The 17,394-nt window shown below is 45.0% G+C and overlaps 1 protein-coding gene across 1 annotated transcript; it reads right to left on the minus strand.

The window, feature by feature from the left end:
- Nucleotides 1-6,094: 6,094 nt before the first annotated feature.
- On the minus strand, nt 6,095-12,645 carry c10h21orf91 (chromosome 10 C21orf91 homolog). Its single transcript, XM_068744505.1, has 5 exons — nt 12,512-12,645; nt 11,805-11,938; nt 8,057-8,530; nt 7,628-7,690; nt 6,095-7,489 (listed from the first exon to the last, which is right to left on the minus strand). Exons 2-5 carry the CDS (start codon nt 11,929-11,931, stop codon nt 7,314-7,316), a joined length of 840 nt encoding a protein of 279 aa, XP_068600606.1. The 5' UTR covers nt 11,932-11,938; nt 12,512-12,645; the 3' UTR covers nt 6,095-7,313.
- Nucleotides 12,646-17,394: the final 4,749 nt, after the last annotated feature.

Here is a 17,394-nt window from a genome sequence, read left to right on the forward strand (position 1 = left end):
TAGCATTAATGCTAACATCTACAATGACACGGCCCCTTTTTTTAACAGCCCATTCAAGGTGGACTCGTACCAGTTCTCATTCGCAAGACAATGAACACAAAGTCGAGCCGTCAGTACTGAGAAAGGACGCTCAGCTCTGCTGACCTTTGACACCTCCTTTTCCACGTTTTCATTATAGAACTCTGCGGCTGTTTTAGCGTTTGATGTTCTGTTTGTTCCCGTTTTGTTCTTTGTCGATGCTGCTCTTTGCGCCTTTAATTTTTCACTCTGGGATAAATAAATTGAATCGCCTCTCGTTCCCACGGAGATCCGCCCACCAGCGTCTGGTGACGGACAGCAGCAGCACCTTGGACATACCGCCCGCTGCGGTTTTGTGAATCTGCTGAATCATGCGATCCGCTCGGAGGAAACCCTCACCCATTTGCTACCTGACTGACTTCGTTGAAGTGACTCAGCAGGTCGGTCGTGCTTGGAGGAGTCCGACGGCAGAGATGATGAAGCAGATTGCAGGTCGGAGCGCTCCAGTCAGCAGATCCCACAGACAGACTGACACCCGGTTCTCACGTTTCCCACACACCGTTAAGTGGCAGCATGCAAACTTGTTTTTATCTGAAATACCTGCAAACAGACACTATTTGTTCATTATTAAATCATCTGGATGGATGGAAATATGATACATATAGAGTCGATCTTTCAAACTACGCTTTCCAGCTTTCCCGGCCTTTCCACACTGCATGCACAGCGTGGACAAAAGTAAAGAGACGCCTGTCGGTTGCGTCTGCAGGGAGCTCATTGACGTCTCGTCCCGAATCCCTTTTCACCGTGATGTTTGTGGCCCCCGTGGAGGCGATGGAGTTCATGCGCCTCGAGCAACGGCCATCGTCCATTGTCCTTCTCCTTTATCAGGCTCCAACAGATGCAGCAAAAAAACAAATTAAAAAGGCAAATTATTTTAGATCTGTTAGCAGCATCTCTGAGAGAGACAGAGGTTAAGGCGGGGCCAGGTGAGCGGCACAGACCAATCACAGAGCAGCAAATGGATCTACTCATCATCATCAGATTGATGTAAATGTCCTGTCAGTCAGGGTGTGTGTGTGTGTGTGTGTGTGTGTGTGTTTAGCCACCATGTCGTCCTTTCATGTGTTTATGACGACACACAGACGACGCTCGGACTGATTCAGACGTCTGATCAACTCCAACTGTTTACACTCACCAGGAGGCGTGTGTGTGTGTGTAGGTGTGTGTGTGTGTGTGTATTGAATGAGGTCAATAGTGTCATAAGTGTGCCATTTGTTGACGCTACCCTCAGGACACACACACTCCTCCGCGTTTGTGTGTTTATTGTGACAATACAGGTGATCCATTAGGGCTCATATCAGCTGTTCTCCACCACGGATTCATCAGAGCTGCATCCACCGAAGGCTTTCAAGTCTGGGTTCCGCAAAAGTTCCGTCAGAATATCGCCACCGTGTCAGACCTGAAGGCCGGTGAGTCAAAAGAAACCCCGTTTTTATTCTCACAGGGGCCTTTGGAACACATCAGGACGCTGATAAAGCTCTCATGTCTGAGTGACCTTAAATGTACCACCATTGAATTTAAATACAGAATAAAAACAATAGATACCCCCCCCCCACACACAGACACACACCTACACACACCAACACACAAACAAACACACACAGTCGTATCAGGATCAGATAGTTTTCATTGAACTGTTGACATGACACAACATGAGGAGGAGGAGGAGGAGGAAGGTTGAAAGTGTGCCGTCTGTACCACCACGTCTCATGCTAGCAAAACACACGCACACACACACACATACATTCAAAACATTGTGTTTGTGTTTGTGTTCGTTTTCCCGCTGTACTCATTTCAAATGTTTTACGTACTGCAGCGATGCTTCGTCCTCATCAGGTCGTCTTTGATGTCGTTTCTGATGCAACAGGTTTTTGAATTACATTTATTTACCTTTTCGTCCTTTACTTTATCACAAACATTCGCCATTCTGACCACAAGCATCGAACAGGCCGACCCTGATCATGGGACTCCTGGACCAGGAACGACCCTGAACCTCACACCTCCACCCAGACTGGTGTGATCTCTCCGGTTTGCAGGATGACACCGAATCCTAACGGATCGATCGATCGATTCATCCAAACCCCTGAAGGCGCTTACGATTCCTAAACATCCTGAGATCATTTGTTGTTTTAAGTTTAGTAATTTATTAGCATCACATTATTTAACCTTGATGATGATGATTATGAATATATTTGTTAGAATGTTAGAGCAGTACAAGTACAGTCAAACAGTAGCATGTATTAGAGTACAAGTACAGTCAAACAGTAGCATTGATTACAGTACAAGTACAGTCAAACAGTAGCATGTATTACAGTACAAATACAGTCAAACAGTAGCATGTATTACAGTACAAATACAGTCAAACAGTAGCATTGATTACAGTACAAATACAGTCAAACAGTAGCATTGATTACAGTACAAGTACAGTCAAACAGTAGCATGTATTACAGTACAAGTACAGTCAAACAGTAGCATGTATTACAGTACAAGTACAGTCAAGCATCCTGTCTAAGAGGAGCATTTCTAAAAAGCCCTGGCGGTCTTGTTTCCGTTGAAAGTCCTTCGTACATAAATCATCGACATTTAACAATACAAATAAAACTAAAATTAAAACCAATATTAAATTACTCAATTGATGTAAAATAACAATAAAATTAAAAACAATTACTCCATTGATGCAAAGAGGGGGTCATCTTATTCCAGAGTTGCTGCTTGTTTAATCCTGTGAAAAGACAAACCAACGTCTGCAGGTTCGTAATATCAAATCTGAATGTAAAAATGACACGACAGGCAGAGGTGAGGATTTCTCTTCGTTTCCAGATGTAAGAATATGGGAATGATTTCAATCCCTGTCTTTTGGGCGTGACCTCTTGATTCACACGGCGTCCTCCTGCGGCACCGGGTTACAGGTTTATCATCATTAGTCCCCCGTATGCCATCATAACTGCCACAATGCGTGATTGCATCTGGCCCCTGTCTCAGCACGTCGTCCAGCAGTCGGGACGCCCCTATAGAGACGTTTCCACAGTGATCCAGTTCCCCCAAAACTAAAAACACAACAGTTGCTCAAACACATCGCGTGGAAAAAGACCGACAGGCGGGTCACTGAGCGGCTCAACATCCAGCATGTAATCAGATTACAGTCAACAAGGAGGCCCAGATCACATGTGTAGCAGGCGGACACCACAGGGTGAATGTGGCGGAGGCCACCACAGGGTGTCGCCCTCTCCTGGGGCACTTCTCCTTAAGAAGGCCAACGACCAGGAACTGGCTGAATATCTGGAGAACCGCCAGCATTACCAGGTGATCCAGAGAGAAGACCAGGAGACGGCGGTCTGAGGTCCAGCGTCTGTGTTTAGGTCCCATCACTGCACCCTCCCCAAACACCTCCAGCCAGAAAACATGTCTCCTGTAAGCTTCTAGTGACCTTTTGGGTGTATTTGTTTAGATATTTAACTATTTACGATTTCTTGAATGTTGAATGTCATTAGCAGAATGACATTCAACCTCTAATAGCTACCAGTGTAATTATCTAACCTTCTGGCGTGTACGCACAGCACTGAACTGAGAGGGAACAGGGAATACGTGCTGGTTAACTTTCATTCATTTTGAACAAATTAAATATTTGATCAATCTATTACAAGTTGTGATTTTTACTTTAATTGTTTGGCAGCATTAAATGTGAATAAAATAATGTCATTGTGATATAATAATATATGTAATCCATAATGAGTACAGTACTGGAGCTGATTCGCCTGAACTCTGATCTACAGAACAGAACAGGCCACGATTTGAGTCAATATTCACACACACACACACACACACACACACACACACAATGATGAGGGCAGCAGCAGAGATCACACCTGTATATTAACCTAAATATAAAAACGTCTATGGAACGTATTTCTAGGCCCTTTTTATTTTCTGTTGTAATCAAACACTAATCTGGAACACTTGCAGTGCGAGGAGGGCGTCGCCGCCGTTGAGGGTGAACCGGGGGTCGGGCCGTCATGCTGGCGCCCTGTCAGCCTGAATGGAGACGACCCGGATGCTTCCTGTGGTCCGTTAAAGGGAAAGCAGTGATCCAGGTTTAACCCCTCAGTCACCATCCCCTTTCTAGTCCCATCTATCTATCTATCTGTCTGTCTGTCCATCATCTATCTATCTATGAAGCGTTTCCTTGGTAACCTGACTAAGGACACTAAGCAGGGTGGACCGGAAGCTCGGCTTTCCCAGTGAGGGAATGCGTCAGGTTCAAAGACTACGCTTTGGTCCACATGGAGGACCACAAGTCGGACATCAAAGCCATGAGGGGGCTCCACCTCTACGAGCTGAACGGTCGGCCGCCGGCCGTGGAGCCGCGCAGAGGGAAGGGGAACTACCGGGGTTCTGCGAGAATGCAGAGAAGTGCTGCGTCAGCTGTTTGAAGAGTTTGGAACAGTCATAGAGTTTGCTGTTATCAAGAACTTTGCCTTTGTGCACGTGAGCAAACCTGAGGAGGCAATGGACGCCACCAAGGGCCTGCACAGCACAGCGTTTCATGGAAAGGGCCTGTTAAGTGATCAAATACCAGATCCAGACCGGGTCTGAAGGACTTCCCACCTCCCCCTGGCAGAAGAGGCCTTTATCCTCCGTGTCACCCAATACATCAGCCCGGGCCTCCGTACAAAGGCTCCTCCTCCTCCTCCTCCTCCTCCTCCTCCTGCAGACCAAGCCGATTGACGATTCAATATGGCAAATCCCCGCTAGCTCCTGTGGTCTGTACCGTCCAGAACTGTTACTGCTCTCCTCCCCGTCCGACCCCCATCTCCTCTTCACCTGTTTTATTCCAGACAGGTTTGTTTCACCTGGAGCGAGTTTAACATGATGTTCAGCGCTGTCCACGCAGGGATCGACAAACACAAACTCAAATAAAATCACCTGTTTTTCCCAAGACAATAAATACAACAGTCTGATATACACCAGGATCAATAATAATTATGATAATAATTTCATCCTGAAAATGTAATGTATGTCATAATGTAAGTCATAAATAATAGCTGCTAACCCTTTTAGGAAGTAATACATTAAAAACACACCATCAAGGAGCCATAAACGTTAATATAGCGTTTATTATACTGAATATATGCAGCAGGTATAACAAAACCTCTCTCTAGCCTCTAGGGGGCGTCACTTCCTTTCTCTTTTTTATTGAGTTACTTTGATTTGAAACGTGAACTTTAAAAATATATGTAAACTAGAAAAGCACTCAGAGAGCGCAGACCTCCGCCAAGCAGCTCGTTCCCCTCCTAATTGGATTCACACCGTCCACATGGTGATCTGGATCAGCACCAAAAGGTTCTAACTTGTCCTTAGTATCTTTATACACCAACCATGAAACGTGAATTTGGAGTTGATTTCTTAACTGATTTTTGAATCCATAAATGGGGTTTAATGTTAAAATGTTATAATTTTTACTGATCATTCTGGATCCGATCCGGATGACGTTTTTTCACGATAGTTCATATCGGATCTCTTTATGACTGGGATTTTTGGTGAGTGAATTTAATCCATGATTTGTTTTTAAAAAAACCTCCATTATGCCACCGTCCCCTGACTGTTGATGTTATTGATGAGTTTATGTAGTCTGGTTTTCAGTATTCATTCATGACTAAATGCAGAGGGTCGCAGCAGGAATGACATCTTTCATTTTTCCACCAAAGTCGTTCCAGGCCCGGTTCTGATCCGGTGCCTTCCGTTGAGCCGTTTATTTGCACAGGTAAACCTGGACCGCGCCGGGACGCACCTGTGACGTCAGAGATGGATGGAGCAGTTCCGCGATGGTTCGAGTAACAGTAAACACGTTTAACGTAGATTCTTGTGATGCTCAACACAGAACAGCAGGAACCTTTTCAAGTTATTGAGCCAAACGAGGATGAGCAGCCTTCACGTTATGCATTTATTTCTCCAGAAGGGGGCAGCAAACTCTTACGTCGTCAATAAATGTTTCAAGTCAAGAGACTATAGCAGCAAATGTAGTGAAAATATCTCAATTTATTCATCGAAGCCTTTTACAAAACACAAACTCTCACTGAAACACAAACCAAATAACCAATATAAGGTCGATGACATCACACTAAATAGAACGCAAAACATCACACAACACAAACGTAGCCTCGCCTAAGATCAGAAAACAAGGCGTGAAGGAGGGCGGTGAGACGGACAGGTTCGGGCGAGCGGCGGGCCCAGACACGCAGCATTCACGCAGCGGAAGACTGGACGAGTGAAACATTAGCATCGAGGACCAGAATACTGTCGCATCGCACATTTACGCAAATAAAACCCGAGTATAAAACGGAGTTATAACCTTTAACCCCCAAATGGGGTCAAATACACTTCATCTCTTACAAAGAGCAGACCGACAACGCTCAGTTTCTCCACACAACTGATCCGATTATAATCTTACGTTTTCCCAGTTTATAGTACCCGAAGTCTTTCTGCGACCTCCTCTGAAAACTCTGAAAAATAAACAGCAAAACCGCCTGCCTGCCGTCCTCGCCCTGCGTCCGTCTTTGTCTCCAGAGGCGCAGCAGACTCAACTAACCTGTCGGTATTGCTGCGATTAACTAACTAGTCCGTAATCAATACAGGAGCGACCAATCAAAAGCTGCACCTAAAACTCAAACGAACAAGCGAAGACAGAAAAAAAAGAAAACTCTGAAAACACACGTGTGCATTTTCAAATGCAGGGAACTTTTAAGCTCCCGTTTCAAGTTTCTACACGTCGCTGGCGTGCAGCTGCAGGAAGAGGCTTTGATATTAGACATCAAAGCAGTAGTCGAACGCTACAGCCTGGCAGACCCCCCCCCCCCCCCCGTGGTGAATATGACAGCACGAGTCCCCACGAGGAATTCACCTCACCGTGGTGAGAACACGGGAGGCTCTGAAGCCGACCTTTTGCTCTGGAATAAAAGCAGAAACCACATTTACAGAAACGAATGAAAGCCAGAAACGATAATCATCAAACGGACGAACCGCTTCAGTCTCAAACTATTCTCTTTGGGGTTCGTGTTCAACAGAACGGCACACCAGCCCGCTTCAGGGCAAGGGCTGAACACGTATCCTCGCTACGCGAGTTTAGTGGGATTCAGGTCACATGACCGCCGTTAATCCCGGCTGCTCTAATGCAGATCCAGCAAGTCGGCGCCTTAAAGGCCTTCCAGCCTCGATGCGGTCGGAGCGTCTAATCGTTTTCACTCCACAGCGCCGCCGCCGCCACCGCTCGTCTTGACTCCAGCTCTGCTGATGTTGAGCCAGGGCAGCTTCGCACAGTTCTTGAAGAGCTGCTCGATGGCGATGTGGCGCACGTGAAGCTCAGACGCCAGCGAGTCCTTCTCCTGAACGGCGACAGTCAGATCCTCAAAGACCTCTGTGGAGGGAGGAAGCAGGACGTGGGTGAGAGGTGTTCCTCGTCACGTACACGAGACGCCGCAGAACGCGATGCACCAGGTGGGGGGGGGGGGGGGGTCGGTGCAGCTGCACGCAGAGCCCGGTGGAAAGCACTTACTCTGGATCTGCACCAGCAGCCGGCCATTCAGCTGGTGGAGCTGCTCCAAATCCATCCCAGACACTGAAAGCAGAAACGGTTTTCTTTAGTCCCACCGGATGCCCTCTTTCAACGCTTGTTCAGGGGGCGGAGCGATGCGCTCGGGCAAGTAGGCGGGACCGTCTGTGGTCTCATGGCGGAGCAGGAGGGGACAGCGGCCGGCTTTCAGACCCGAGTTAGACGAGATCGGTTTCGTACGCGGGAATCGGCCGATCGGTCGGTGCGTCACTATAAAACCTTTTAAGATGGCAGCGAAAACGTAAACGCACATTTACACAAACTAAAACCTGCAGGCTGAAAGCTGAAGTACGGGTGAGCCAGTCCGGCACTGGCACCTTCCATCGCTGCTTCCCGGTAATAATTACACACGATAAAAGCAGAAGAGCTCACTCTCGTCTCTGCTGGCTCCCTGGCCTCCTCCGGAAGACCTTTTCCGACCATGCAGGCCTCCTTTCCGGCCCTCCCGGGACACAACGTCAGACGTCGGCTGTTGCAGCAGTCCCAGCTCGTCTGCTGGACGGCGCTCCAGCATCCCCACGGTGTAATCGGGCCGTCCCGCGGCTTTGCCCGTGTCCCAGCAGGGTGTGTACCGGGGCACCTGGGTATCCAGCTGGGGGAGCAGCTTGTGGTCCAGAAGCTTGGCCCCCCGTCTGCTGGGGCCGTTGGAGGAGGCGGAGTCTTTGTTCTGGGCGTACTGGATGATGCGGTTCAGTTTCTGGCTGAGGGCCAGCTTCATGCCCTCGTAGGCGTTTCGGGAGAGCTTGGAACGGGACAGCTTCTGGTTGGCGATGAGGTGGCATTTCTCAAAGCAGCCTCTGTGACCCCGGAGAGACTTGGAGTGCAACAAGGCGGCGGAGGAAACGCCTGAGTTCAAACACACAGGAAGCCACGAGTCAATGCAGGTCGAATGCAACTCAGACTAACACAGCAAAAAGTACAGGAAACAGTCAGTAAGAGGCACAAAACAGTCAGTAAGAGGTAAAGCAACGACCTGAGCAGGCATGAAACAGTCAGTAAGAGGTAAAGCAGCGATCTAAGCAGGCACAAAACAGTCAGTAAGAGGTAAAGCAGCGATCTAAGCAGGCACGAAACAGTCAGTAAGAGATAAAGCAGTGACCTAAGCAGGCACGAAACAGTCAGTAAGAGGTAAAGCAGCGATCTGAGCAGACACGAAACAGTCAGTAAGAGGTAAAGCAGCGATCTGAGCAGACACGAAACAGTCAGTAAGAGATAAAGCAGTGACCTAAGCAGGCACGAAACAGTCAGTAAGAGGTAAAGCAGCGATCTGAGCAGACACGAAACAGTCAGTAAGAGGTAAAGCAGCGATCTAAGCAGACACGAAACAGTCAGTAAGAGGTAAAGCAGTGACCTATTGAACTTGCCACATCAAATCTAGGTTAACTAGTCTGGACGTGAGCTAAAACTGGCGTTTTGATCCATCAGTCGCTCTGAAAGCTGCTTATGAGAGATTAACCCAAACTAACTCAAACACATTAAGCACATTCAGAACACCTTCACGAGCAATTGCCTTAGTAATTTATGTAATTTATGTAATTTATTGTCATTCATTGTCATTTTGCATCAGTGGTGTAATTTATTTTAGATTAATTGTTAGTTTGCATCGGTGGTGTAAAATCATTTTATTTTTGTTTTTCTAATGTTACGTTGCATCAATTGAGTTATTGAATATTGGTTTTATTTTTATTTGTATTGTTAAATTTATATTGTTAATTGTGGATGATTTATGTACGAAGGACTTTCAACGGAAACAAGACCGCAAGGGCTTTTTTGAAATGCTCCTCTTAGACAGGATGTTTGACTGTATTTGTACTGTAATACATGCTACTGTGTGACTGTACTTGTACTCTAACATTCTATCTAATACATATATTCATCATCATCATCATCAGGCTCTGGCCTGCGTCACAACAACAAGATTATAATCGTTGGTATCTGGAAGGAAGCAGCGCGTGGGCTGACGCCCGGTAAAGAAATGCACGCGATGGGAAGGAACGACTAAGTTAAAGGTCAGACTTTAACAAAGTCTGACCTTTAACTTTACTTTAACAAGTAAAATGGGCCGGTAAACAAATAGAGGATGAGATGGTAGCAAATGAGAATGAATAACGCGATGGCCTTCTCATTGTCTACCTGCCTCAGCAGACAGAGGTGCGTGCTGGGGGGGGGGGGGGGGGGGGGGCGCTCTGGCCCGGCAGGTTCTAAAACAACAAATGCAATGCTTGACAGTGTCTTTCTGGTAGATTCGCTACATTTACGTAATACATCACAGGAAATATCATGTCATGACCCGGACTGTCTCCGGTTCTACCCATCAAACAAGAACACTACCTCAAACCACCACTCGACAACAGTACCTAAAGACTTCACAGTTACCCGCATTACTAGCATAAAACGACAACACAAATACCACAAGGACAAAATAATTTAGGGCGTTGGAACCAAATATTTCAGTTATAAACAAACATACACAACACTAGAAGGCTATTTATTTAGATTTAACCACGACGCCATTGGACCTCCCACACGCCCCATGGAGCGGTAGCCGTCGCTGCAGAAACGTTCACTTATTTCAACCCCCGATGAAACCACCAGATCGGGTGCAGCTCAGAAGCCTCACATTCCAGGTGCTTACAGAGCATGCTAACGCAGCATGCTAACGCATACAGTACGCTCCATAGAATACAGTGGATAAGGCCTTCCCTGGCATGAACTATCAGACCTTATCGGTAAAATGGGATCAATTTGCATAAATGTTAGGGAACACAAAACGTGCCGATTCCTGTGTGGTTTTAAATAATTAACGCTCCTTTGACAACAATTACTGTAGCCGTGCTGTAGCTGCTCTCTGTGTAAAATAATGGTAAATTATTTAAGGTGTGGCAAATACAGTCGAACCGGTCCTCTGTTGGACGGTGTTAAAACTCAGGATGCGTCGTACACGTCAAACAGAGCAGTAAAAAAATAAGAAAGAAAGGTATGAAAATGAGATGAGGCCAGTTACGCTGCAGTCGAGCGGTTTATAGACAGAACCGCTACGCATGGGCCAAAGCAGCTCCCTCGGGAAACAAATAAAACACTTGGAAGTGCAGAAAAGGTTTTTCCTGAACTTCCTGAACTTCCTGCTTCAAACTGTGAGCAACGTTTCGCCGCAGAGAACCTTCACAGGTACTTTGTGTACTCGGTGGTAATGTAAGGCTGCCCGGGATGACGAATAATTCTGTCTTAAACTCACAATAATCAATAGATAATCGAAAGATAGCAGCTAGCGCAGCTTGTTTGTGCTTAAATCAGACGAGTACAGTGCAAACAGCTTGGGGGGGGGGGGGAGGTTGTGGGTGGAAGTGAGTCTTTTACATATAAAGTTAATATCTGCTACATAACCCCCCCCTGAAGCTAACGAGAAACACACTCGACCCTCGACCCCCAGAACACAGTTACGAAATATTGACATCAGAACCCGTAACCCGAGAAGGACACAATGTTCGTCATGCAGTTTGAGAGCCGGAGCTAACCGCTACTCTATTTGGTCTAGAAGCTAAAACACTTACACAATATTCCACCGGAGGAGTAGCAGAGTAGCAAAATAGAGTAGCGGTTAGCTCCGGCCGAATCCGTGCTTTCACACTGCCGCTGTTTGCTCCCAAAGGAACCGAGTCCTCTTGGAGCAGTGTGAAAGCACCCTAAGATGCGCTCCTCTCTCGTGGTTCCATTGCGCTGACACAATGAAGCACGTCGAGGATTGCGGCTGAAGACTCTCACAAAAGACGATAACGAGTAATCAATACCTCCACATTCAGAGCACTTACCCCAGATCAGAACAGCGGTATTAAACTTTAAAGCACGTTCCGCCTGTTAGCAGAGAGGTAGAACGTTCTGGGAGAACCCAGCTGTTCTACAGTTCAAGCACGACGGCACTGAACGCGAACAAAACGCTTCTTCCTCGCAGAAGATTGTGGATTCGCGAGAGCTAAAGGAGCGGCATGTCGCATCCCTCCTGATTTCAAAAAGAACTTCAAACAAATGGCACCGAGTTAGAATAAGACATCAAACAGCAGAACCTGGGTCAGAAGAGGTCAATTTTCCTCACTCGACCCTCGACCCCCCCCCCGTTTCTTACCATCAATGCTGAGCTCAAAGCAGACATGGCAGAAAGATAAGGTCCCCGTGTCCGTCTCCAGCTTGCAGACGCTGCAGATGTTGTCATCGTTAAGATCGATGTTTACAAATTGCTCCTCTTCATCCATGACACCCCTGCAGAGAAAAACAAGACAAAAGAGGGCGCACGGATCAATAACAGGATCTGACGCACCATTAGAAAAGAAACAGGCCAAAACTAACTAATAGAGCAATAAATAGGTCGAGCTGCTTCTCTTTTCTATTTTTAGATTTAGACGAGACATGTGGGAAAAAAAACACGCCATTGTTTTGGCGTGCCACAAAGACAACAGCTAAAGATGCTACAGGTCGTAAACACGGGTTATAACACGGGTTATAACCGGGTTATAACAGCAGGGAATGCGCCCTGTTTTAGTTATAGATGCGGGCTGTGCTGGGGTTCCCTTTGAACTTTCACACCGAGTTAACGAGTCCGTCTTTAGACTCAACACATCTGGAAGGTTCGTTTGGCTCGAGGCGGTTCAAGCGCGTGCGCGTTTACGCAACAACAGGCTCGCTAACGAGAAGTTACCGGTAAGCTAGCGCCCGTCAGCGGCGCGGGCTGGCTGATTCGTGACCCGTTATTTCTGCGTGGGTTCCCCGCGACGTTTCGACCGGAACTAAGACGCCCTCGGCGTATTAACAACAGCCCGTTTGTGCGTTACTCGCCTGTATCTGAACGACTAGCCTCCAGCAGCTAACGCTAACCGCTCCGTGCGGGTCTCCGTCGCCCCAAAACGCACGCAAACATCAGCGCGTCACGGCGGCACGTCCACCGAAGCCGCAGGAACCACGCTGTGGAATGTCCCACTAGTTTATTTGGGGGGTGGGGGGGTGGACGCAACCATTTACAAATTACTCGCTGATTATTTTTGCGATATCGTAAAATCATTAAAGAACTTGTACAATCAAATTTAAAAAATGAATTTTATAATTTTTTGATCATAATTTTTTCACCAAAGGAGCCATTATCGATAACACAAAATATTTATACACCCCAAGTTTTTAATATGAGGTAAGTTTCCCCGACGTCCCCAAAAATAGTTGCGCATCTGAAGATTTTGTGGTTTTTATGTGGAAAAAGAAGTAATAAAAATAAATAAAATAGTTGCTTATTTATATTCTTCGTCATGAGAAATAAGTTACGTGGGGAATTCCCGCGACAGAACAGCTACTAATAGCTTTCAGCGTAATTGTGGAATTTCCATGTGGTTTTGAAAACACCCTTCATTTAAACTGGTTGTAAACAATAAAAGTTAAAGTTAAAGTTTTGTAACCCACGAAAAGCAAAGAAGAAGAATCAACCGGACTTATTCAAGAAGACGTTTCACCTCTCATCCAAGGTCAGCTCTGAGAGACTGGAAGTAGAGTAGAATCCCCTGGAGTCATGAGCAAACATAAGGTGAAGGGTTGTAGGATGGGGGGGGAAATGTTTAAAATGGGGGGGGGGGGGGGGTACCTTCCTTGTGGATTTTGGGAAGTCCATAGATGCATGGAGTGTCTTCTGATTTTGTGTCAGCGTCCGCTATGCGGAGCTCTTCCAGGAAGCACTGACAATGAAAACCAGAATAGATTTTCTCGTTGGGAATTTGCAGCCGTGAACGTAGACAAATCATCACCGTGCAATCATTGCTGTGTACCCAAAACTTCATTTGGTGTGAGATGTTAAGGAGCGGCGTTGGAGCAGCCTGTGATAAATCACTGCGCCGCCATGATTCAGGAATACGAGGGAAACGGGAGGCGGTGGGATCATTGTGCCTTGTTTGTCTTTGCCAACACATCAAAGACACATCAGTTAACCAGAAGTAGGCGCTGTCGAGCCAAATACCCTCACCAGGTCCTCCTGAAGGGACAACACACACGACTCTGCTTTCCTCCTTCTGGGGAGGCACAAGAATCCTTGTGTTGGTTTCCTCCCGGAGCTACAAAGCAAAAGAAAGACAACAACAACAACAAAACAACAAAATCCTGCAATCAGCGCGCCACATTTCCCTCGGCAGACACAAACTACGAACCGTCTTCTGTGTGATAGAAATAAAAGTATGCAAATCATTACAACAAACAGTTATTATTATTGTTGTTGTTAGGTATGTATTTATCTATATATATATATAAATTAATGTTTAAAGCTGTTCGGTAACACAACGGGATATCATTCTGAACAGGAACCGCCTTTTTAAAAGAGTTTGCGCCATCTTCTGGTTTAGAGGAGCGGTGCAGTTGCTACCAAACCGCTTCCCTGTGCTTGAGAGGATGCACGAAAGTAAAAATAATATACAGTACAGGGAAAATAAAGACACTAAAACAATGGTTTTCAAACCCAGGAGTGTCCAAGAAGAAAAGTACAGTAACAGGAAAAGCTCATTTGCATCAAACCACAACTTCCATTGTTGTTGTTTTTTGAGTCACTTTAGGGGCATTAGGGTTAGCGTTTTATGTTATAAATATAGCAGTGTACAATAGTTTTCTAGGATATTCTTGTAGAATATCTCTAAAACTCCATTCGGCATGCATGTACTTATGCCATCCAAATACGCAGACATCATATAACATGCCAATGCTCTTACACGCCAGGCTTCACATCACTGTGTTGCCAGGTCTGATGTCATCTGTACAGATCCCGACACGTCCCCTTGCTGCTCAGCAAACACACAGCAAGGACACCCGTTGGCACCGCCACTGTCCGCTGGTTACCGGGACATGTTTTCAGCCTCGCAGATGCTTTCCACTTTAACATTTAGTTTAGTGGTTGTGTCGTTTAACTCTGCCTTTCCTGGAAAAAACAAACATTCCACTTCTGATGAATTTTGAGTGGACAAACAATTTAAGTTAGCGAGTTACGAGCAAATTGTTTCATGTCCAATAAAGTTGGGCAGCTTGTGACATTTGTACAAACATTCGGCCTCCTCTACCTGAACATTGCAATGATGCTGTGACCATTTTCTCAGTTTGCCGTGAATCACGCAACTCATCGGCGCTCGCTGTGCCCACATTCGTGTTTTCATCCAGACTCCACATCCACAAGTCGCAGCTTGCATTGCCTCCCAGATCTTGTTCAGCAAGTTCTGTTAGGTTAGAACATAAGAGCGAGGAGAAAAACAGCCCACAGCATTTTGAATGAACTCTACTCTACCAGCAATAAGCCAGGAGCCAGAACAGGTGTTGTTGCATTAGCTGCTGTTTTCTTTTCAGATGATTTGCAACTGGGAAAAAAACAAAAACAACTTTTTATGCGTGCATTATTGTCACCTCAACCCGTCGTTTTATTTGTCACTACGTCGGATAAGGACCTTTCCTCACCAGAAATACTCTGTAGTGGGCGTAATCATTGATGATGGCTCATCAGAGCACCGGGGAGTGACTCAGTCGAGCTAAAAAAGTCCCTATCATGCAACCTGCAACCCAAGAAAGCAGCAACCAGACACCGTGTCCTGCATTCCTGAAGACATCTTGTGTCAACCTTAAAGAAACAGGATTCTTCGAAGTGGCAGTATGAATGTCGCCGCTTTGAGAGGAGGTCCATTACGTCGTCCACGGTGTTGTGATGGCAGAAAAAATATTAGTGTCAGGAATCTTACAAATAAAGTTATCTGCAAAAAATAAAAATAAAATAAAAAATTGCTCAAATAAAAGAAATAAACATTTGTTTTGTGGAGAAAATGCAGTAATACTATCGATCAAGAAATCTTAAATAAGAGAAAATAATCAGGCTCGATGAAAACAAAGCAAACAAAAATGAGAAGGTTTCAAATCTTATCCAAAGTCTATAAAGTATAAAGTATAAAGTATAGCTGTGAAAGCTATAACGTGTCTGCAATGTTGAAGAATAAAAAGGTGCAAGAACGGTACAATAAGAAAGAGAAAGATTCAATTTAGTTTTTACACCCAGATTTGCAGCTGTATGTATAGATGCCCCCCCCCCCCCCCCGGCAGCTGTTTCGGACAGCAGGTTTCTCCCCCATCTCGTCAGTAAAAGCGTGAAAGCACACAGTTGAATTTGTGAGGCTGAAGAAAGCCTGCCTCAGGCGGCTTCCCTTCACCCACGGCTCCGCGATGAATGAGATATCACAGAATGCATTCCCGCATCTTTCAGCAAAGTGTAATGACTAGCTTGAATTGAAAAGCAGTAACAGCAGGAAATAAACATACATATTTAGTCTCATGTCCTGGTTGGCGAGCTTCTGCTAATGGGCCCACGTCCGCTGTTCACCTGGAGGATGTTGAGAGGAACGGTCGAGAATCCATCAACGTTCAGTGTTAGAATGGATTATTAGACGAAAGCCGAAATGAAGACGCAATATTATTATCACAGAGATAACCACATGCCTTCACCAACGGCATCGTCATAAAACACAGCGAAGGCTTCTACTAAATGCTCATCATAAAACAAACAGTGCTGTTAAAAAAAAGCAGAACAATTCACACGGAAAACAAGTGGCCATAAAAACAGTGGTACATTCCTGTATTTGAATGTTTCAAATATCAGAGAGGAATATTACCTGATGAAAGGTGCTGTATGTTCTTTTGAAGACTCTAAATTATTATTTTACGAGACATTAACAAAAATGTAAAAATAAGCATTGCAAAGTAAAATTAACTCATTGAGTGGCATCCATTTTCAGCTCAGTTTGGCCCAGTTTTTGCGCATTTTCTCCCGATTTTCCAAGCCCCGCAGAATATTCTTTACTACGACTATGCACACACCGAACCGACTAAATGAAAGATTAAAGTCTCTGCGTTCTGGAGTTATTGGCCATTGAAGAGTGGCAGATTTCACTGTCAGCGTTGGCAATGAATGTTTGGGTTTCAAAAAAACGTCTTTAGACCTCAATGGTACTCAAAGAGCTTAAAAAAATAATTGTCACAAAATTGATATACTTCCTGTTCCCTATGGCCATGTCACCACAAAATGTCATTAAAATAACTAAAATATGATATAAGATAACTTCAGTTATCTTGTAAACGAACACACTTACTTATAATTTACCAGAACTAGTATATTCTATTATTTGCATATTCTTTGCATATAAGTACATACTTCTATAAACGGAATGAAAGAAGGACCTCTTAGCTCAGTCACAGTAATTTGACAGCTTTAGTTTATAATTACTTTAAAAATATTTAGGTTTAGGTTTATAAAATATAAAGCTTTGTTTTAACTTTTACATCTGTCTAAAATTATTAATTTATTGACTAAATTTACTGCAAGCAATTTTTCATGCAAAAAAACTTCCTGGTTCGAGCTTCTCAAATGTGAGCATTTGTTGATTTTATGATTACAATTATAATTGCTGGGAAAAAATGACATTTTGGAGTATTGATTTAACAAAACAAAACCTTTTTTAGCAGGTATGAACTTAAAAAATACTGTATATAATTTGTTTTTCCTGCAGTCTCAACAAGGCAGGATGTGCTCCAACCGAGTCTAGCAGCGAATCTCCAGAAGTGCTTTGTGGTGTCAGGAAACGATTTTTGGGTAAACTGTCCCTTTAACCAGATGATAAATAAAGGAAAGACGATTAAGATTAGCCTGAAAAGAAAAAACAACATGG

The sequence above is a fragment of the Brachionichthys hirsutus genome, chromosome 10, assembly GCF_040956055.1.
Source record: "Brachionichthys hirsutus isolate HB-005 chromosome 10, CSIRO-AGI_Bhir_v1, whole genome shotgun sequence".
Lineage (NCBI taxonomy): Eukaryota > Metazoa > Chordata > Actinopteri > Lophiiformes > Brachionichthyidae > Brachionichthys > Brachionichthys hirsutus.